This window comes from Pseudophryne corroboree, chromosome 4 (genome assembly GCF_028390025.1).
Source record: "Pseudophryne corroboree isolate aPseCor3 chromosome 4, aPseCor3.hap2, whole genome shotgun sequence".
Classification (NCBI taxonomy): domain Eukaryota; kingdom Metazoa; phylum Chordata; class Amphibia; order Anura; family Myobatrachidae; genus Pseudophryne; species Pseudophryne corroboree.
Genome location: NC_086447.1, coordinates 794,137,007 through 794,158,947, shown reverse-complemented (window position 1 = coordinate 794,158,947; position 21,941 = coordinate 794,137,007). Strand labels below are relative to the sequence as shown.

The 21,941-nt window shown below is 46.7% G+C and overlaps 1 protein-coding gene across 3 annotated transcripts in view; it reads left to right on the top strand.

The window, feature by feature from the left end:
• LRPPRC (leucine rich pentatricopeptide repeat containing) overlaps positions 1–21,941 on the top strand; it is a 491,686-nt gene that overhangs the window by 463,969 nt on the left and 5,776 nt on the right. For 2 of the 3 annotated variants that reach the window (XM_063918355.1, XM_063918354.1), the window contains exon 37: positions 13,464–13,606. In XM_063918355.1, the coding sequence (XP_063774425.1) occupies positions 13,464–13,606 (143 nt within the window). Of the gene's footprint in view, positions 1–4,554; positions 4,723–13,463; positions 13,607–21,941 lie in introns of those variants that run through there. The other variant, XM_063918356.1, reaches the window with a different exon arrangement.

Below are 21,941 nucleotides of genomic sequence, written 5' to 3'. Positions count from 1 at the left end.
TTAACTGGGTTCAGATCACAGGTTGTACGGTGTGATTGGTGTGGCTGGTATGAGTCTTACCCGGGATTCAATATCCTTCCTTATTATGCACGCTCGTCCGGGCACAGTATCCTAACTGAGGCTTGGAGGAGGGTCATAGGGGGAGGAGCCAGTGCACACCACCTGATCCTAAAGCTTTTATTATTGTGCCCTGTCTCCTGCGGCGCGCTAAACCCCATGGTCCTGACGGAGTCCCCAGCATCCACTACGGACTACGAGAAATAGAATTATCGGTAAGTAAATTCTTATTATTTTTACTTTTACACAAAGCCTGTACTTCCTATCCATTGATATATTGACCTAAAGATCGGGCACGGTTGCTTCCCGCCACTGAATACATACAACCTTGCTGCTGCCGCCGCCTTCTAATTGCACTTCTATATTGCAACCCTACCCGGGGGTGTGTGTGACTGCTCCTTGTCCAATATGGTTAGGAACGGCCAGAGTGCGGCCGCGGCCAAACTAGAGAGATTTGTTAGGCAACCCAATCCCAGGGTGTCATCGGCTCCTCCTCAGGGAGCCTCTCCAACACACTCAAGCTCCCCCTCTGCGTCTGCTGCCAACTCCCCAGCGGCGGCAGAGGCGCCGTCTATTCAGCAGGTGCTGGAGGCAACAGCGTCTCTCCGATAAGATTGAAAAGGTGCAGTGCGACCTCTCCTTACTCCGACAAGATGTTCAACGTATCCGTGAGAGAGTGGGTGAGGCAGAGACACGGGTCTCCAACTTGGAAGATATGTGTGGCCCCCTCAGGCAATCCGTGTCCACGGTGACCCAGCAGGTTTCCTCCCTCCAAACCAAGCTTCTAGACATGTAGGGTCGGCTGCGCAGAAATAATATAAGATTTGTGGGCCTGCCTGAGAGAGAAGAGGGCTCGCAGCCGGAGGACTTCCTCGAATCTTGGCTTAAAGAGATGTATGGCGCTGAGTCCTTTACGGCCCAATTCACGGTGGAGCGTGCACATAGGATACCATCTCGGCCGCTACCTCCTGGTGCCCCTCCTCGCACCTTCATCGCCAAATTTCTGCATTATAAGGATCGTGACTCGGTTCTCCGCCTGGGTCGTACGAAGGGCCCGTTGGTCCGTAATGGAGCCAGGGTGTCGGCCTTCCCGGACTTTGCCGCAGACGTCCAGAAGGACCGAGCCCAGTTTATGCCTATTAAACGACGTCTGCGGGACCTCAACCTCTCATATTCCATGCTGTTTCCCTCACGGCTCCGGGTTGTGGCGGATGGGGAGACCAAGTTTTTTAATTCTCCTAGAGAGGCGGCCCAATGGCTGGACAGATTTGCGCCGGGTGCTCGGCAGCTGGCTCCGGACTGACTCCCTGCGTTGAAGATGCTGGGATCTTGACTACCTGAGGGGACAATCATAGTTCGGGGAGCCCCCCCCCCCCCCCCCCTTTGCATTGGTGGCTCAAGACTTTCACGTTCAAGTGGTACTGGTTAAAGAGGGTTAACTGAGAATCTAGGCCTTCTTAGCACTTTGTAGTTGGGGTTGGTTGTTTGGGATATAAGTATGCCAGTGTTCGGGGTGGTGTACGGGGAGGGGAAGGATGGTTGGGGAGCTGCTAGTTGCGGCTCCTCTTGCTGTTTTCAGTTTTCTTTCTTTAGTTTGTTATTTTTCATATCTATGTACTTTCTGAAGCAAGGATGTTTAATATACCAGATTCTATGGCTTACAACGCAGGGCTTGTATAAGATATGTGTTGCTGTTGCTAATAGTGCTGATTCTCAGATATATTTTGGGAGCTGTCTATACGTGAGGCACATAGAGTTTACCTGGGGTCATGATTAATCTGAAATTTCTGGCATGGAATGTCCGAGGTCTGAATAACAAAATCAATCGATCTTTGGTTCTAAATATGATTAAGAAATATGACCCGGATATTGCATGCCTCAGCGAGACCCACTTAGAGGGAAATAGGTTGTTATCTTTACGACGGGCCTGGGTGGGATGGGCTTACCATGCCTCTCATTCCTCCTTTTCCAGGGGTGTCTCGGTTCTGATTAAAAAATTGGTGCAATTTGAGTTAATATTGATCAAAACTGACCCGTATGGAAGATTTGTATTCCTGGAATGCAAACTGAGTTCCCAGCCCTATTACATTTTAGCGGTGTATGTCCCCCCTCCTTTTTCATATGCTGTGTTGCAGCAAGCTGCCTCTTTTATTGCTCCCTCTCCTACCACCCCGGTTATATGTCTGGCCGATTTTAATAATATATTAGATTTATCTCTGGATAGATGGCATTCCCCGAATGCTGCGGTGGTGGGTAGTGGTTCTACCAAGTTTGCTGATTTCTTGGATAGTTTGCAGTGGGTAGATGTGTGGAGGCTTCGTCACCCTGCGGCCCGTCAGTTCTCCTGTTTCTCCAGCACATATGGCTTTTTTTCCGGAATTGACCTGATACTGGTGTCCCCCGCCCTCGTCCCTGGGATCATTGACGTCCACTACGAGGCCCAAGGGGTCTCTGACCACTCCCCTCTGTTGATGACTCTTGCTGTGGAAAGTCAGAGGGGGCACTCTTATTGGAAGTTGCACCCTTCTTGGCTGCCCCAGCTGGGTGACTGCAGTGACCTGGAGACTCAGTGGGGGGGTTACTTTAACGACAATACAGGGTCTGCCCCGGGGACGATGGTTTGGGATTCATTTAAGGCGTTTTTGAGAGGTTCATATATTGGACGTATAGCAGCTCATAAAATATCCTCTAGGGAGAGAGAACAGGCCCTTGAAAGTGACGCCAGGGATCTGGAGTCCCAATATTTGTTGGATGGTTCCCCCACGACAAAGGCAAGCTGGCTGGTGGCTCAGTCGGCTTGGTTGGCCCACCTGTCTGATAAAAACTCTCGGTCCCTCCTTTTTAGGGCTACTAATATTTATATGCAGGCTGATAGGACGGGTGGCCTCCTGGCCCATCTGATACATCATGATCGTCCTGGGACTACGATCACCCAAATGTCCGACAGTGATGGCTCCTTTGTTGACACCACGCCGGACATTGCGCAGTTATTCCGATCTTATTACTCTGAGGTTTATAGCTCACGGTTGACATGCTCTACTCTAGATCTCTCATATTACCTGGGGGGTATTCCGCTGCCCGCATTCTCCTCTGAGGCCCGTGAGGTACTGGAGGCGCCTCTGACGCTCGCGGAGGTGATTGCGGCTATTGGTATGTCCCCTAATGGCAAGGCTCCGGGGTGTGACGGAATTCCCTCCGAAGTATACAAAACTCATATCGATTTTTTTCGGGCCCAGGCTCCATGCCTTATACTTAGATATATTTGCCAATAACAAACTTCCCCCCTCTATGTCAGAGGCAGTTATAATAGTGATTCCGAAGCCCGGTAGGGACCCTAGGTCTCCAGACTCCTATAGGCCGATATCTCTGATTCCCACCGATGCTAAGATCCTGGCAAAGATATTGGCAGTACGGCTTAACACAGTGATCACCTCCCTCATTCACCCGGACCAGACTGGCTTCATGCCAGGGAAGTCCACGTCTATTAACCTACGTAGACTATATACCATTTTACAACTCCCACATGACTCCCCTTCTGACTCGGCTGTGGCCTCGCTGGACGCGGCCAAGGCCTTTGACAGCATTGAATGGGCTTATTTATGTGAGGTGATGGCTTGTATGGGCTTTGGGCCCAACTTTATCAGATGGACTAAATTACTGTATCAACATCCGAGTGCCAGGATCTTGGTGAATGGCTATGTATCCCCCTCCTTTCAATTGTCCCGTGGTACTAGGCAGGGCTGCCCCCTATCCCCCACACTGTTTGCCTTGGCCATCGAGCCCTTGGCCTGTTTGGTAAGATCGCACTCAGATATTGTGGGAATCTGTACGGGCTCACGTGAGGATAGAATAGCTCTCTACGCCGACGACATGTTGTTGTTTTTGCAGGATTACACCAAGTCAATGCCCATTCTGCTGCGTGTGATTGAGAGCTTTGGTGCTCATTCGGGTCTTAGAATTAAATGGTCTAAATCATGCATTATGCCAGTCATAGGCCCCCCTCCTACTGTTCCCAAAATCTCCCTGCCATTATGTTGGACAATACAATTTAAATACCTCGGAATCCAAATAACTAACGACCCTTCTGACTTTATCCCTCTGAACCTGGACCCGACCATGCAGCGGGTCATGTGCAAATCCAAAACTTGGTGTAAGCTTCCACTGACGGTGTCTGGCAGGGTTAATCTCATAAAAATGATCATACTGCCCAAACTTTTATATATTATTCTCCAGTCCCCGGTATATATCTATCCATTATTCTTTAGGAAATTGAATAGCGTTTTATCCTCACTGATATGGGCTAACAAACGACCTAGGATACAGTTAAATACCCTTACCAGGCAGCGCTCTGATGGCGGCCTGGCTATGCCTAATTTTCAGATATATTACTACGCTGCTCAGCTGACTCATATTAGTGTATGGGCGCAGGATTCTAGCACTGATTCTTTACATTGTGAGTTTATTCGCTGCTATTTTCCTCACCTCTCTCCTATGCAGGTGCTGCTGAGTGGGAGCATAGCTCGGTTTCTTCCCCCTATTATTTTCCAGGCCTTAAAGATATGGCGGGCCCTGAGAGACCTCTTGAAGTACGACGACCTGGACCCAGATACCCCCCTTTGGTACTCTGACTGGCTTCCTGAATTGCATGCGCTTGAGGGACGGGAGGTATGGGCCCCTAGATCTGTGGTTGTTATTTCCCAACTTTACCTAGATAGTGTACTCAAATCCTTTCAGCAACTGAAAGATGAGTTTGATTTACCCAACTCCTACTTTTTCAGATACCTTCAACTTCGTCATGCCCTTCAGTCCCAATTTGCTGAGTCCCACCCACGAATCCTCCCATTTCCCATCAAGACTTTTGTGGCTACATTGGGTCGAGCTAAGATGGTCTCCCTTGCGTATGGATATCTTCTTACCAAACTCCATACGGACCCTCTGACACGTCTCCATGGGAAATGGGAGGAGGATATAGGTCTAATAACTGAGGAGGACTGGGCCTTTGCTCTGGAATATCCTGCTACAGTTACCAAGTTTCTCAGGTATCAACAAATTCAATTCTTCATTCTACATAGAACATATATGACTCCAGCTAGGCTGGCTACTTTTGAGACTGGCGGATCTAGCCTCTGCCCTAAGTGCGGGGTGGAGGTGGGAACATTTTGGCATCTAGTGTGGGACTGCCCGAGGTTGCGGGTGTTCTGGTCGGGGGTCAGGTCAATTCTGGAGAGTACGGGAGTGACTGGCGGACTGCTTACCCCACAATTCTGTATTTTGGGGATGGGATGCTCTACTTCTCTGTCTGTTCCGGTGGGTCTATATGCTCGCAATGTATGTGCCTTGGCTAAGGTTTGCATTGCAAGGCTCTGGATGGCCCCTAGTGGCCCTTTAGTTTCTGCGCTCAAGACCCTAGTTAACGATACAATATTCAAGGAAAGATATATATATATATGAAACAAAACGCATCAGCCAAATTTGAAAGAGTCTGGTCTCCATGGCTGGACTCTCCCCATTCCCACCTGGTCCCTCACTCATAGTGAGCACTGACGTGCTATTGTGTCAATGACTTAATGTTTAATGATGTACGTTTAAGATGTTTGGCAGTTGAGCCCTGCGTGTTCGCCTAATTATATGCATGACTAATGAGGTCTTGAATCAGATGATTCCTCCTCACTATGCTTCTTTCTATGTGTTTTTATTTTTTTGTCTTTTTTGTTTTTTGTTTTCCTTTTTCTCTATCGTCCTAAGTGGATGCTGGGGTTCCTGAAAGGACCATGGGGAATAGCGGCTCCGCAGGAGACAGGGCACAAAAAAGTAAAGCTTTTACCAGATCAGGTGGTGTGCACTGGCTCCTCCCCCTATGACCCTCCTCCAGACTCCAGTTAGATTTTGTGCCCGAACGAGAAGGGTGCAATCTAGGTGGCTCTCCTAAAGAGCTGCTTAGAGAAAGTTTAGCTTAGGTTTTTTACTTTACAGTGAGTCCTGCTGGCAACAGGATCACTGCAACGAGGGACTTAGGGGAGAAGTAGTGAACTCACCTGCGTGCAGAGTGGATTTGCTGCTTGGCTACTGGACACTAGCTCCAGAGGGACGATCACAGGTACAGCCTGGATGGTCACCGGAGCCGCGCCGCCGGCCCCCTTGCAGACGCTGAAGAGAGAAGAGGTCCAAAATCGGCGGCTGAAGACTCCTGAGTCTTCATAAAGGTAGCGCACAGCACTGCAGCTGTGCGCCATTTTCCTCTCAGCACACTTCACACAACAGTCACTGAGGGTGCAGAGCGCTGGGGGGGGCGCTCTGAGAGGCAAATAAAAACCTTATTAGAGGCAAAAAATACCTCACATATAGCCCACAGAGGCTATATGGAGATATTTAACCCCTGCCTAACTTCAAAAATAGCGGGAGACGAGCCCGCCGTAAAAGGGGCGGGGCCTATCTCCTCAGCACACAGCGCCATTTTCTCTCACAGAAAAGCTGGAGAGAAGGCTCCCAGGCTCTCCCCTGCACTGCACTACAGAAACAGGGTTAAAACAGAGAGGGGGGGCACTGATTTTGGCGATATTGTATATATATAAAAGATGCTATAAGGGAGAAACACTTATATAAGGTTGTCCCTATATAATTATAGCGTTTTTGGTGTGTGCTGGCAGACTCTCCCTCTGTCTCCCCAAAGGGCTAGTGGGTCCTGTCCTCTGTCAGAGCATTCCCGGTGTGTGTGCTGTGTGTCGGCACGTGTGTGTCGACATGTATGAGGACGATGTTGGTGAGGAGGCGGAGAAATTGCCTGTAATGGTGATGTCACTCTCTAGGGAGTCGACACCGGAATGGATGGCTTATTTAGAGAATTACGTGAGAATGTCAACACGCTGCAAGGTCGGTTGACGACATGAGACGGCCGACAATCTATTAGGACCGGTCCAGGCGTCTCAGAAACACCGTCAGGGGTTTTAAAAACGCCCATTTACCTCAGTCGGTCGACACAGACACAGACACGGACACTGAATACAGTGTCGACGGTGAATAAACAAACGTATTTCTCATTAGGGCCACACGTTAAGGGCAATGAAGGAGGTGTTACGTGTTTCTGATACTACAAGTACCACAAGAAAGGGTATTATGTGGGAGTGGAAAAAACTACCTGTAGTTTTTCCTGAATCAGATAAAATAAAATGAAGTGTGTGATGATGCGTAGGGTTACCCCGATAGCAAATATTGGCGTTATACCCTTTCCCGCCAGAAATTAGGGTACGTTGGGAAACACCCCTTAGGGTGATAAGGCGCTCACACGCTTATCAAGTGGCGTTACCGTCTCCAGATACGGCCGCCCTCAAGGAGCCAGCTGATAGGAAGCTGGAAAAATATCCTAAAAAGTATATACACACATACGGTGGTTATACTGCGACCAGCGATCGCCATCAGCCTGGAGATGCAGTGCTGGGTTGGCTTGGTCGGATTCCCTGACTGAAAATATTTTATTCATGTAGAGCATTTAATAGGATGCATTCTATATATATGTATGTGAGATGCACAGAGGGATATTTGCTCTCTGGCATCAAGATAAGTGCGTTGTCCATATCTCCCAGAAGATGTCAGGGACACGACAGTGGTCAGGTGATACAGATCCCATACGGCAGATGGAAGTATTGCTGTATAAAGGGAAGGAGTTATTTGGGGGTCGGTCCATCGGACCTGGGGACCACAGCAACAGCTGGGAAATCCAACCTTTTTTACCCCAAGTTACATCTCAGCTAAAAAAGACACCGTCTTTTCAGCCTCAATCTTTCCTTTCCCATGAGGGCATGCAGGCAAAAGGCCAGTCATATCTGCCCAGACATAGAGGTAAGGGAAGTAGACTGCAGCAGGCAGCCCTTTCCCAGGAAAAGAAGCCCTCCACCGCGTCTGCCAAGTCCTCAGCATGACGCTGGGGCCGTGCAAGCGGACTCAAGGTGGGGGGGTAGTCTCAAGAGTCTCAGGGCGCAGTGGGATCACTCGCAAGTTGACCCCTAGATCGTACGAGTATTATCCCAGGGGTAAAGATTGGAGAGTCGAGACATCTTCTCCTCGCAGGTTCCTGAAGTCTGCTTTACCAACGGCTCCCTCCGACAGGGAGGCAGCATTGGAAACAATTCACAAGCTGTATATCCAGCAGGTGATAATCAAAGTACCCCTCCTACGACAAGGAAAAGGGTATTATTTTTCCACACTATATTGTGGTACTGAAGCCAGACGGCTTGGTGACACATAGTCTAAATCTAAAATGTTTTGAACACTTACATAAAAGGTTCAAATCGAGATAAAGTCACTCAGAGCAGTGATAGCGAACCGGAAAAAAGGGGACTATATGGTGTCCCTGGACATCAAGGATTACCTCCATGTCCAAATTTTGTCCTTCTCATCAAGGATACCTCTGGTTCGTGGTACAGAACTGTCAATATCAGTTTCAGACGATGCCGTTTGAATTATCCACGGCACCCCGGGCCTTTTTACCAAGGTAATGGCCGAAAAGATGTTTCTTCAAAGAAAAAAGGCATCTAAATTATCCCTTACTTGCACGACCTAAAAAGGGCAAGTTCCAGAGAACAGTTGGAGGTCGGAAGAGCACTATCTAAAGTAGTTCTTCGACGGCACGACTGGATTCTAAATATTCCAAGAATCGCAGCTGTTTTCCGACGATACGTCTGCTGTTCCTAGGGATGATTCTGGACACGGTTCAGAAAAAGGTTTTTCTTCCCGAGGAAAAAGCCAAGGAGTTATCCGACCTGTCAGGAACCTCCTAAAACCAGGAAAGGTGTCTGTACATCAATGCACAAGAGTCCTGGGAAAAATGGTGGCTTTTTACGAAGCAATTCCATTCGGCAGATTCCATGCAAGAATTTTCCAAAGGGATCTGTTGGACAAATGGTCAGGGTCGCATCCTCAGATGCACCTGCGAATAACCCTGTCGCCAAGGACAAGGGTATATCTTCTGTGGTGGTTGCAAAAGGCTCATCTATTGGAGGGCCGCAGATTCGGCATACAGGATTTGATCCTGGTGACCTCGGACGCCAGCCTGAGAGGTTGGGGAGCAGTCACACAAGGAAGAAACTTCCAGGGGGTATGGACGAACCTGGAAAAGTCTCTTCACATAAACATTCTGGTACTAAGAGCAATCTAAAATGCTCTAAGCCAGGCGGAACCACTCCTGCAAGGAAAACCGGTGTTGATTCAGTCGGACAACATCACGGCGGTCGCCCATGTAAACAGACAGGGCGGCACAAGAAGCAGGAGTGCAATGGCAGAAGCTGCCAAGATTCTTCGCTGGGCGGAGAATCACGTAATAGCACTGTCAGCAGTGTTCTTCCCGGGCGTGGACAACTGGGAAGCAGACTTCCTCAGCAGACACGATATTCACCCGGGAGAGGGGGGTCTTCATCCAGAAGTCTTCCACATGCTAATAAACTGTTGGGAAAGACCAATGGTAGACATGATGGCGTCTCGCCTCAACAAGAAACTGGACAAGTATTGCGCCAGGTCAAGAGATCCACAGGCAATAGCTGTGGACGCACTGGTAACACCTTGGGTGTACAAATCAGTATATGTGTTTCCTCCTCTGCCTCTCATACCAAAGGTATTGAAGATTATACGGTGAGGAGGAGTAAGAACAATACTAGTGGCTCCGGATTGGCCAAGAAGGACTTGGTACCCGGAACTTCAAGAGTTGGTCACGGACGACCCGTGCCCTCTACTTCTGAGAAGGGACCTGCTACAACAGGGTCCCTGTCTCTTTCAAGACTTACCGCGGCTGCGTTTGACGGCATGGCGGTTGAACGCCAGATCCTAAAAGGGAAAGGCATTCCAGAAGAAGTCATTCCTACCTTGATTAAGGCAAGGAAGGAAGTCACCGCGAAACATTATCACCGCATTTGGCGAAAATATGTCGCGTGGTGCGAGGATCGGAGTGTTCCGACGGAGGAATTTCAACTGGGTCGTTTCCTACATTTCCTACAATCAGGATTGTCTATGGGTCTCAAATTGAGATCTATTAAGGTTCAAATTTCGGCCCTGTCAATATTCTTCCAAAAAGAATTGGCCTCAGTTCCTGAGGTACAGACTTTTGTTAAAGGAGTACTGCATATACAGCCTCCTGTGGTGCCTCCGGTGGCACCGTGGGATCTAAATGTAGTTTTAGATTTCCTCAAATCCCATTGGTTTGAACCATTGAAAAAGGTGGATTTTAAATATCTCACATGGAAAGTGACTATGTTACTGGCCCTGGCTTCCGCCAGGAGAGTATCTAAATTGGCGGCTTTATCTTATAAAAGCCCTTATCTAATCTTCCATTCGGATAGGGCAGAACTGAGGACTCGTCCGCATTTTCTCCCTAAGGTGGTATCAGCGTTTCACCTGAACCAACCTATTGTGGTGCCTGCGGCCACTGGCGACTTGGAGGACTCCAAGTTGTTGGACGTTGTCAGAGCCTTAAAAATATACATTTCAAGGACGGCTGAAGTCAGAAAATCTGACTCGCTGTTGATACTATATGCACCCAACAAGTTGGGTGCCCCTGCTTCTAAGCAGACGATTGCTCGTTGGATTTGTAACACAATTCAACTTGCTCATTCTGTGGCAGGCCTGCCACAGCCTAAATCTGTTAAGGCCCATTCCACAAGGAAGGTGGGCTCATCTTGGGCGGCTGCCCGAGGGGTCTCGGCATTACAATTCTGTCGAGCAGCTACGTGGTCGGGGGAAAACACGTTTGTAAAATTCTACAAATTTGATACCCTGGCAAAAGAGGACTTGGAATTCTCTCATTCGGTGCTGCAGAGTCATCCGCACTCTCCCGCCCGTTTGGGAGCTTTGGTATAATCCCCATGGTCCTTTCAGGAACCCCAGCATCCACTTAGGACGATAGAGAAAATAAGAATTTACTTACCGATAATTCTATTTCTCGGAGTCCGTAGTGGATGCTGGGCGCCCATCCCAAGTGCGGATTATCTGCAATACTGTACATAGTTATTGTTAACAAATTCGGGTTATATTGTTAAGGAGCCATCTTTAAGAGGCTCTTTCTGTTATCATACTGTTAACTGGGTTTAGATCACAAGTTGTACGGTGTGATTGGTGTGGCTGGTATGAGTCTTACCCGGGATTCAAATTGCCTCCCTTATTGTGTACGCTCGTCCGGGCACAGTACCTAACTGGAGTCTGGAGGAGGGTCATAGGGGGAGGAGCCAGTGCACACCACCTGATCTGGTAAAAGCTTTACTTTTTTGTGCCCTGTCTCCTGCGGAGCCGCTATTCCCCATGGTCCTTTCAGGAACCCCAGCATCCACTACGGACTCCGAGAAATAGAATTATCGGTAAGTAAATTCTTATTTTTTCTTTCTTGGTTAGTTTAAGGGCGAAAATCAAAAAGGTTAATGGGGATTTATATATTGGTTGCGGATCTTGCAGATCCAAATGGTCCGAACAATTGGATGTCTTCGCTCATTCCCTCATGGACATAGCCTGTTACTCCACTGCTGTAAACTTATCTCATAAATGAGGTTCTGATATGATTGATATATGTGATATGCCGTTGATCTGCAATGTCTGTAACTTATTCTCCATTCTACTGAATAAAAATTACTTTATTAAAAAAAAAATATGCCCTCCTCACTGATTAGGTACAAGGTGCTAGAGTGATCACTAGAGACAGCATGATCATTGGATTGTGCCAAGGGTGTAGGAACTAGCCACTTAAAAAGTTATTGTCTTTAAGTATAAAACCTCTCTCCTCATTACCCCTTGGTTTCAAGTGCTCAAAGAGTTAGGGCTTGTTTCTAACAGCTGCCTGTTTTTCCCAATACTGGGGCATGACATCGTACTTTCAATGTGGTAACTAACATGGTGCTCCTTTCCCTGACAGGATTCATGTAGGCAGAGGTTAAATGGCTGCCGCCTTCAGTCGCTTTTGGATGACCTTGGATTAAGCCCTCAGTTTGGGCAGTTACTTATTTTATCTCAGATAGGACGGTTACTTATTCACCCGGGTGAATTCCGCATCCATTAACACAGGGATTCCCAACCTTGTTCCTCAAGGGTCTCTAACAGTCCAGGTTTTAAGGATAGCTATTTTAAATTAACCATCTCTGCTCAAACATGGATATCATAAAAACCTGGACTGAGGACCGTGGTTGGGAATCCCTGTATTAACAGTTAGGGGGAACTTTTCAGTTCTGTACGGGTGAAGAGAAACCTTCTCACTCAGCTTTGCAGTAGAAGCGGAACTCTTTGTTGCCCAGCTGGGGGACAAGAGTCTTAACAGTAGACTCATGTAAATCGTCAGTGTGCCTATTATCCACAGAGCAGCTTTTGCTGGATTTGGGTAGAACGCTGCAACCTAAAATTGCCATCTGATATTAGGAGGACTGAGACTCAGGGGTCATGTTGGTTCTTTATACAAAAGTTTGCAAGATTTACCTTTGTGAAGTTGTTGCAGGGATGCCAGTGTTGGACCCTAACACTGGCTTCCCTGACCCGGCAATATGCTGGGTCGGGTTTCCATCTGGAGTGGGGACCGCAACGTCAACGGGGGCGGCGCTGGGAGATGAGATCATCTCCGTGCCGCCTTTGTCTATGCAGTGAACGGGTCCTGGGTCGCATCGACCCGGGTAACCTGTGCACACTGCACCCGGGAATAAACCTTCTTTATTCCCGGTTTGAATTACCAGGTCAGGCCACCCGGTATTTCCGGAGTGACCCTTTCACACTGCACAGCGACCCGTGTTGACCTGGCAAAATACCAGGTCGATACCGGGTTATTTGTGTGGTGTGAAAGGGGGTATCATTCTACTCTTTCTCAGAATGTGGTGTGTTAGATAGATGACCCTCCCCCTGTCACATCACTCCTGATGTCACTGTAGGGATACCAGTATCCAGAACCATTAGCTTTCTCGAACAGCACAGATAAAGCTTCATAGATGCATATCATGCTCTGTACAGTATATTCTGGAGGTTGATGAATAAAGTCACCACATTCACAAACACATCTGACAAGCAAACTAACACTTTTAAGGTGGTTCAAGTTAGCAAAGCTGATTTGATAGTTGGGCCTTCTTTTTTTTTTGCTTACTATAATTGTAAGCGTAGATATGAATATCGATTGTCATATGAGAGATGTGCAGGAAAGGTTAGAAATAGGCCAAGCCGTTTTCTTAATGGCGCTAGTCACAACGCAAGTTATGGCTGCCCCATGACTGTACAGGAGAGTTCAGAAGTTTATGAATAAAGAGCTAGGTCATTTAGACTCTTGGGCACAGTTTGTGTAGTGTGTTTGGTTTGATAGTTGCAATGAGCACGTGTGACTTTGTCCAAATTAATTTTATTTATTTATTTTTATGTTTGTAGATATGACATTTTATTTTTATCTATTTTAATCCTTCCTCTAGAAAAAAACAATAACGTGGACGAGGCATTTTCATTGTATGAAAGAATGAAAGTTGAAAATGTTGATCCAGATGATCTGTTCTTAAAACGACTAGCAATTCTTCTAAAAGACGCAGGGAAGCCTGTCCCATTCACCGAGCCCCCAGTGAGTATGTTTTTAATCATGCCCTACCTCTAGATATTATTTGGGGGGTTTTTTCTTTTATTTATTTTTTGTTCTTTGCTCATGAAACACTGTACACCACACACTGCAAAAATAAAAATAATAATAATTAACTGTACGTGATTTCAATCTTGTGCAGGAATTCCCAGTGGGCTGTGTACATGTGAAGTGTTTGCAGCTCAGAACTGCAGGACTAATTTAGTTATACTTTTGGGAGCAGATAACCTTCTGTGAATTATTGTGTTAAAAGCAGAAGATACGATCAGACGCACGGCTGCAGGTCATTTTAAAAGCCGAGCCTTACCCGCAGTCCTCCAAGGAGGCCATCTCTTGTGTTTTGTAGTTTCATATTAATTTATTTGTATTGACCACTAATTGCTTTTTGTGTGTACATTTTAAACAAAGCAGGTTTAAAGCAGAACAAAATCTGTTTGTTGTATGTTGCTTGGCTCTTTCAACTCTTAATAGGCAGTGTACAACATTGCACCAAAATCTGCTTTGGTGAGATGAAAAACTGTAGGTTAAGGGACACTCACAATCCCCGAGTTACATTTACAGGGATTATATTAACCCAACTATTTTACTAGGGATTCTGAAACCATTTCTTGTTTTTAGAACGCTAGAAATATTGCATTATTCCCAGTACAACGATTTCCACCAAATGCATTTTCATTTGGCTAATTATAGGGTGGGTTACCCCTTTTTTTTTTTTTTTTTTTTTTTTTTTTTTTGCGGCGTGGTGCTTTATTTTTGGGGATTTATTTTTGTTTTGTTGCTTCAATTTTTTTAATTTATTTTTTAGGAATTTATACTTTTTATGTAGTTTATTAATCTAAATAGACGTCATTTGTAGCTTTGTCAGTGGCTTATTATGATTCACGCCAGTGAACGTTTACTCACTTGCATTAGGTTTATATTTGCACGTTACTCTCACATTATACATTCAGTGAACTCATAAACAAATGTTTTAAATAGTGGCCTAAACCAAAATACCTTGTAAAGAATGATGATACTTTTGGAACCTTATAGTTAATGATATCTAAAGGGGTTTTAGCAAGTGTTGATTCCGGTTTAAAATAAATAGAGGGGTTTGAAAATGAATTACAGGTAGATCTTCTATGATATTGTGCACAAAATTTTAAGGATTTGTTATTAAGGTAACCACGGTTATCGCACTAAATAGAAGTACCTACAGGTGTGGCCATTGTGTGCGTATATAGATATTACAATTAAGAAAGTACCGGTTTATCAATGTAGTCATTTCTCTTACGTCCTAGAGGATGCTGGGGACTCCGTAAGGACCATGGGGTATAGACGGGCTCCGCAGGAGACATGGGCACTATAAAGAACTTTTAGTATGGGTGTGCACTGGCTCCTCCCTCTATGCCCCTCCTCCAGACCTCAGTTAGATCTTGTGCCCAGAGGAGATAGGGTGCATTACAGGGGAGCTCTCCTGAGTTTCTCTGAAAAAGAATTTTGTTAGGTTTTTTATTTTCAGGGAGCACTGCTGGCAACAGGCTCCCTGCATCGTGGGACTGAGGAGAGAGAAGCAGACCTACTTAAGTGATAGGCTCTGCTTCTTAGGCTACTGGACACCATTAGCTCCAGAGGGAGTCGGAACGCAGGTCTCACCCTGCAGTTCATTCCAGAGCCGCGCCGCCGTCCTCCTCGCAGAGCCGGAAGAAAGAAGCCGGGTGAGTATAAGAAGAAAAGAAGACTTCAAGGCGGCAGAAGACTTCAGATCTTCACTGAGGTAAGCGCGCAGCGGTAACACTGCGCGCCATTGCTCCCACACACAACACACAAGGCACTGATGGGCGCAGGGGGGCCGCCCTGGGCAGCAGTAAACCTCTAGGGCTGGCAAACATTCATATATAGGCTACAAAGGCAATATATATCATAACCCCCGCCAGTATTGTAAAAATGAGCGGGACCGAAGCCCGCCGGTGAGGGGGCAGAGCTTGGTCCCTTAGCACGGAAAGCGCCATTTTCTCCACAGCATGGAGCTGGCTCCCCGAACTCTCCCCTGCTGAAGACACAGGGCAAAACAGAGTGGGGAGGGGGGGGGGGCACTTATTAGCAGCAGTGAGTGCATATAGTGTGATTATATATATATATATATATATATATATATATATAATTATATAAAAGCGCTGTTTTATCTGGGAATTCTATTTCCGGTGTCAGTGGCGCTGGGTGTGTGCTGGCATACTCTCTCACTGTCTCTCCAAAGGGCCTTATTGGGGATCTGTCTCCATATATCCCTGTGTGTGTGGGGTTTTGTCGGTACGTGTGTGTCGGCATGTCTGAAGCGGAAGGCTCATCTAAGGAGGAGGTGGAGCAGATGATTGTGGTGTCACCGTCGGCAACGCCGACACCTGATTGGCTGGACATGTGGAATGTTTTAAATGCAAATGTAAATTTATTACATAAGATATTGGACAAAGCAGAGTCCAAGGATTTGACTGTGTCACAGGGCCCTTCAGGGTCTCAAAAACGTCCCCTGTCCCAAATAGTAGACACTGATACCGACACGGATTCTGACTCCAGTGTCGACTATGATGATGCAAGGTTACACCCAAGGGTGGCAAAAAGTATTCATTATTTGATTATTGCAATAAAAGATGTTTTGCATATCACAGATGACTCCTCTGTCCCTGACACGAGGGTACACAGGTTTAAGGTAAAGAAACCTGAGGTAACGTTTCCCCCATCTTATGAGCTGAACGCATTATTTGAAAAAGCTTGGGAAACTCCAGACAAAAAACTGCAGATTCCCAAAAGAATTATTATGGCGTATCCTTTCCCCTCAAAGGACAGGTTACGGTGGGAATCATCACCCACGGTCGACAAGGCCTTAACACGCTTGTCCAAAAAGGTGGCCCTACTGTCCCCAGACACGGCGACACTAAAAGGTCCTGAGGATCGCAGGCATGAAACTACCTTAAAATTGATTTATACACATACGGGGGCTTTGCGCAGACCGGCAATAGCATCGGTTTGGGTTTGTAGCGCGGTAGCAGCTTGGACAGATACCTTGTCAGCTGATATTGATACCCTAGATAGGGATACCATTTTATTGACCTTAGGTCACATCAAAGACGCAGTCTTATATATATATATGCTGTGGACCCGCCAATGGACGGGTGATGTCGACTCAAAGTTGCATATGGAAATTTTGCCTTACAAGGGTGAGGTTTTAATTGGGGAAGGTCTCGCTGCCCTGGTTTCAACAGCTACCGTGGGTAAATCTACCTTTTTTTGCCTTATGTTCCCCCACAGCAAAAGAAAACGCCGCAGTATCAGATGCAGTCCTCTCGGTCGCATAAGTCCAGAAGAGGTCGGGGCTCTTCCTTCCTCGCCAGAGGTAAGGGTAGAGGAAAAAAGAATGCCTGCTACGGCCAGTTCCCAGGAACAGAAGTCCTCCCCGGCTTCTACTAAATCCACCGTATGATGCTGGGGCTCCACTGAGGGAGTCCGCTCCGGTGGGGGCACGTCTTCGACTCTTCAGCCACGTCTGGTAATTGTGTCCCAAGGTTACAAGCTGGAATTCAAAGACGTGCCTCCCCGACGATTCTTCAAATCGGCTTTACCAGCGTATCCCCCAAAGAGGGAGATAGTGTGGGCTCCAATTCGAAAGCTGTGTCTACAGCAAGTGATTATTAGGGTTCCCTTAATGCAACAGGGAAAAGGGTACTATTCAACCCTATTTGGGGCAACCAAAACCGGATGGCTCGGTCAGACCCTTTCTCAACTTAAAATCCCTGAACCTGTACTTAAAAAGGTTCAAGTTCAAGATGGAATCGCTCAGGGCAGTTATCTACAGCCTGGAAGGGGAGGATTTTATGGTGTCACTAGAAATAAAGGATGCATACCTTCATGTCCCCATTTATCCTCCTCATCAAGCGTACCTGAGATTCGCTGTACAGGCATAGTCATTTCCAATTTCAGATGTTGCCGTTTGGGTTTTTCACTGCCCCAAGGGTTTTCACCAAGGTAATAGCGGAAGTGATGGTACTCCTGCGCAGGCAAGGAGTCACAAGTATCCCGTACTTGGACGATCTCCTGATAAAAGCGAGATCAAAGGAACAGTTGCAGAAAAGCGTGTCGTTCTCCCTGAGAGTGCTGCAGCAACATGGTTGGATTCTAAATCTACCAAAGTCACAGTTGGTTTCAACAACTCGGCTGTCTTTCTTAGGCATGATTCTGGACACAGAACAGAAGAGGGTTTTTCTCCCAATGGAAAAAGCCCAGTAACTCCAGAACAGAGTCAGAGACCTGTTAAAACAAAAAAGAGTGTCAGTCCATCAATGCACTCGAGTACTGGAGAAAATGGTGGCGACCTACGAGGCCGTCCCCTTCGGCAGGTTTCATGCGAGGACTTTTCAGTGGGACCTTCTGGACAAGTGGTCCGGGTCTCACTTTCCAATACATCAGAAGATGACCCTGTCCCCCAGGGCCAGGGTGTCTCTCCTGTGGTGGCTGCAGAGTGCTCATCTTCTAGAAGGTCGCAAGTTCGGCATTCAGGACTGGATCCTGGTGACCACAGACGCGAGCCTCCGAGGATGGGGAGCAGTCACACAAGGAAGGAATTTTCAGGGACGGTGTTCAAGCCAGGAGGCTTGCCTACACATCTACATACTGGAATTAAGGGCCATTTACATATCTGGAGAAAGTTTGTATCTTGGTGTGAAGCCAGGAATGCTCCTACGGAAGGTTTCCACTTGGGCCGGTTTCTCCACTTTCTACAGGCAGGAGTGGATATGGGCCTAAAGTTAGGCTCCATTAAGGTACAGATTTCGGCCCTGTCTATATTCTTCCAGAAGGAATTGGATTCTCTCCAAGAAGTCCAAACTTTTGTAAGGGGAGTGCTACATAGCCAGCCTCCTTTTGTGCCCCCGGTGGCACCATGGGACCTTAACGTATGGTTTACAGTTCCTTAAATCAAACTGGTTTGAGCCTTTTCAAACAGTTGAATTGAAATTTCTCACTTGGAAAGTGGTCATGTTATTGGCCTTGGCATCTGCAAGGCGGGTGTCCGAATTGGCGGCTTTGTCTCACAAGAGCCCCTATCTGATTTTCCAGGTGGATAGAGCGGAATGGAGGACTCGTCCTCAATTTCTACCTAAGGTGGTTTCGTCTTTTCGCATGAACCAACCTATTGTGGTGCCTGTGGCTACGGGGGACTTGGAGGACTCCAAGTCCCTGTATGTAGTCAGGGCCTTAAATATTTATGTAGCCAGGACGGCTAGGGTTAGGAAAACAGTGGTTCTGTTTGTCCTGTATGCAGCCAACAAGGTTGGCGCTCCTGCTTCTAAGCAGACTATTGCTCGCTGGATCTGTAACTCGATTCAGCAGGTTCATTCTACGGCTGGATTGCCGTTACCAAAGTCGGTAAAGGCCTATTCCACTAGGAAGGTGGGCTCTTCTTGGGCAACTGCCGAGCAGCTACTTGGTCGGGTTCAAACACGTTTGCAAAATTCTACAAGTTTGATACCCTGGCTGATGAGGACCTTGGTTTGCTCAGTCGGTGCTGCAGAGTCATCCGCACTCTCCTGACCGGTTGGGAGCTTTGGTATAAACCCCATGGTCCTTATGGAGTCCCCAGCATCCTCTAGGGCGTAAGAGAAAATAAGATTTGAAACCTACCGGTAAATCTTTTTCTCCTAGTCCGTAGAGGATGCTGGGCGCCCGTCCCTGTGCAGACTAGATCTGCAAGACTTGTATATAGTTGTTGCTTACATAAGGGTTATGTTACAGTTGGAATCGGTCTTTGACTGATACTGTTTTTTGTTCATACTGTTAACTGGTTGCGTATATTCCAGGTTATATGGTATGATCGGTGTGGGCTGGTATGAATCTTGCCCTTAGGTTAACAAAATTCTTTCCTCATATTGTCCATCTCCTCTGGGCACAGTTCTCTAACTGAGGTCTGGAGGAGGGGCATAGAGGGAGGAGCCAGTGCACACCCATACTAAAAGTTCTTTATAGTGCCCATGTCTCCTGCGGAGCCCATCTATACCCCATGGTCCTTACGGAGTCCCCAGCATCCTCTACGGACTAGGAGAAAAAGATTTACCGGTAGGTTTCAAATCTTATTTTTGTTAACTAAAACAATAGAGAATTTGATGTGTGTGTACGTGTTTAAAAAACAAACAAAAAAGCATATTTCTAAATATTTATTGGATATTAACATTTCTAGAAACCTTTTATTGGAAATACATACATGTAATTCGTACAATGTAGTAAACACTACAGTATCAGAGATGTCGGTTATGATAAATTTGCTACTACAAATAGAGCCCCATAACACACCAATATTTATTTATTATTTATTACTAACAGTTTCTTAAATAGCGCGGCAAATTCCGTTGCGCTTAATAACCGGACACAATGATAAGTCAAAACTGGGTAATAAACTGTCAGAGGTAGGAATGCACTGCTCGCAATCTTACAATCTATGGGGCAATAGGCATGGATACACAAGAATAGGTGCTATCTATTGCATAGTTGTCCACCAGATTGCAAAGGTTCTTGGTGGGGTGCATGATATCACATCACAGCAGTGATGAACCAGGGTCCAATATAAGTGAGGATTTAACATTGAAGCGTTCATTCAAATTTGAAGAGAGAATGTATATTGGGGGCTCTTTCTCCATGTACATTGGGGGCTCTTTCTCCATGTGCTGTATATGACGTGTCTTTCATCTGTAGTTTCTAGTTATAAGATAGTTCCACTTGTAAACAAGTGGCTACAATACAGTACATTAGGCTCAAACTCCTGTATTTGCTAATACAATGTGGTTGGTACCTGTAGTTTGCCTGCTATGGTTAACAAACACGACTGTAGCTTTGGTGCCAGCTGATTCGACTTTCTTCTTAAAAATCCATTTATTGTTACCTCTTCTGCAGGCGTGAGCGATCATCAACCATGCCACAGGTAGCAGATGTGTCTATTCCTGCTGCGGGCAGCTAGGCCAGAATCACAGATCACATCCAGTGCAGATATTGGACACATTTTTGCAATTATTTGGCAAATGTAATTGCACACACACAGTGATATCACTGAAGCTGCCTGTCCCCTACTAGAACTGTAATACTTCATCCAGGATTCACATCAGTTCCTGTTAAAGGGTCTCAACAATCATAACATAAAAAACTATAGGACAAAATATGACTTTATTACAGATAATATTGTTATTAATTAGAGGCACTTGTTTAAATGAAAATTACGTATTACGTCCCACATAACCGTTACCTTTTGTGATCAGTACAATACGTACACCACTGTACTTAGAGGCTGCGCATCTAGGTTCTGACGGTTAGCTTGTCTGGCATGCGTCGTCCTCCTGCTATGTAGGAACAATACACTGCCTGTCTGAAAAAGACCCATGTTGTAGAAATGCGGAGAGATCACCAGACATCACTGAGCAATTCTGCTTGCCTGGACTCTTTCAGACAGGAAGAATGTTGTCTAGCAGCAACAGTCTACAGAGCCATACAGTGCAAAGGTAGCAGCACACAAGCTGTGGTGGCTTCTGCTGGATATCCCGAATGCCAGTCCCCAGGGCAGCAAGCTTTTGGAACATAGATTTCACTGAAGGATGCGCTACCGCTAACCTGCAGTCTAACCCTACCCCCCCCCCCCCCCCCCTCCCTCTTCCACCCCTTAGTGCATAACCCCACCCTCATTATTAGATACTGCACAGCCGAACATGACCAGCTACACAATAAAGCAAACTGAATCTCCTGTGTAACCTTAGCTCTGGGCTGTGCCTAGATAGCTCACTGCTGTCACACGCACGCTTAATTAGAAGCTGCAGATTTTTTCTGATGCGCGAAAGGTAAGTTATAAAGTGAGATGTTTTATAGGCAAAAACAATATTGTTTGTGACTCATCATTTGATTCATGGTATATAGGGGATGCAGTTAAAATGCCAGCTGTCGGGATCCTGGCGTTCGGGATACAGACTCCGAAATTCCAACAGCCGTAATCCTGGCGCACCAGGGCTATTCCCACTCATGGATGTCCACAACACCCATAGAGCGGGAATAGATTCTGTGGCGAGCCCACAATGGGACTCTTAACACGCTCACCCGATGCCGGCATTCTGGCAGACGGGATGCCATGGTCGGGATATCCGCTGGGATAACGTATGTAATCCGTATATAGTATTTCTCTGACGTCCTAGTGGATGCTGGGAACTCCGTAAGGACCATGGGGAATAGCGGCTCCGCAGGAGACTGGGCACAAAAGTAAAGCTTTAGGACTACCTGGTGTGCACTGGCTCCTCCCCCTATGACCCTCCTCCAAGCC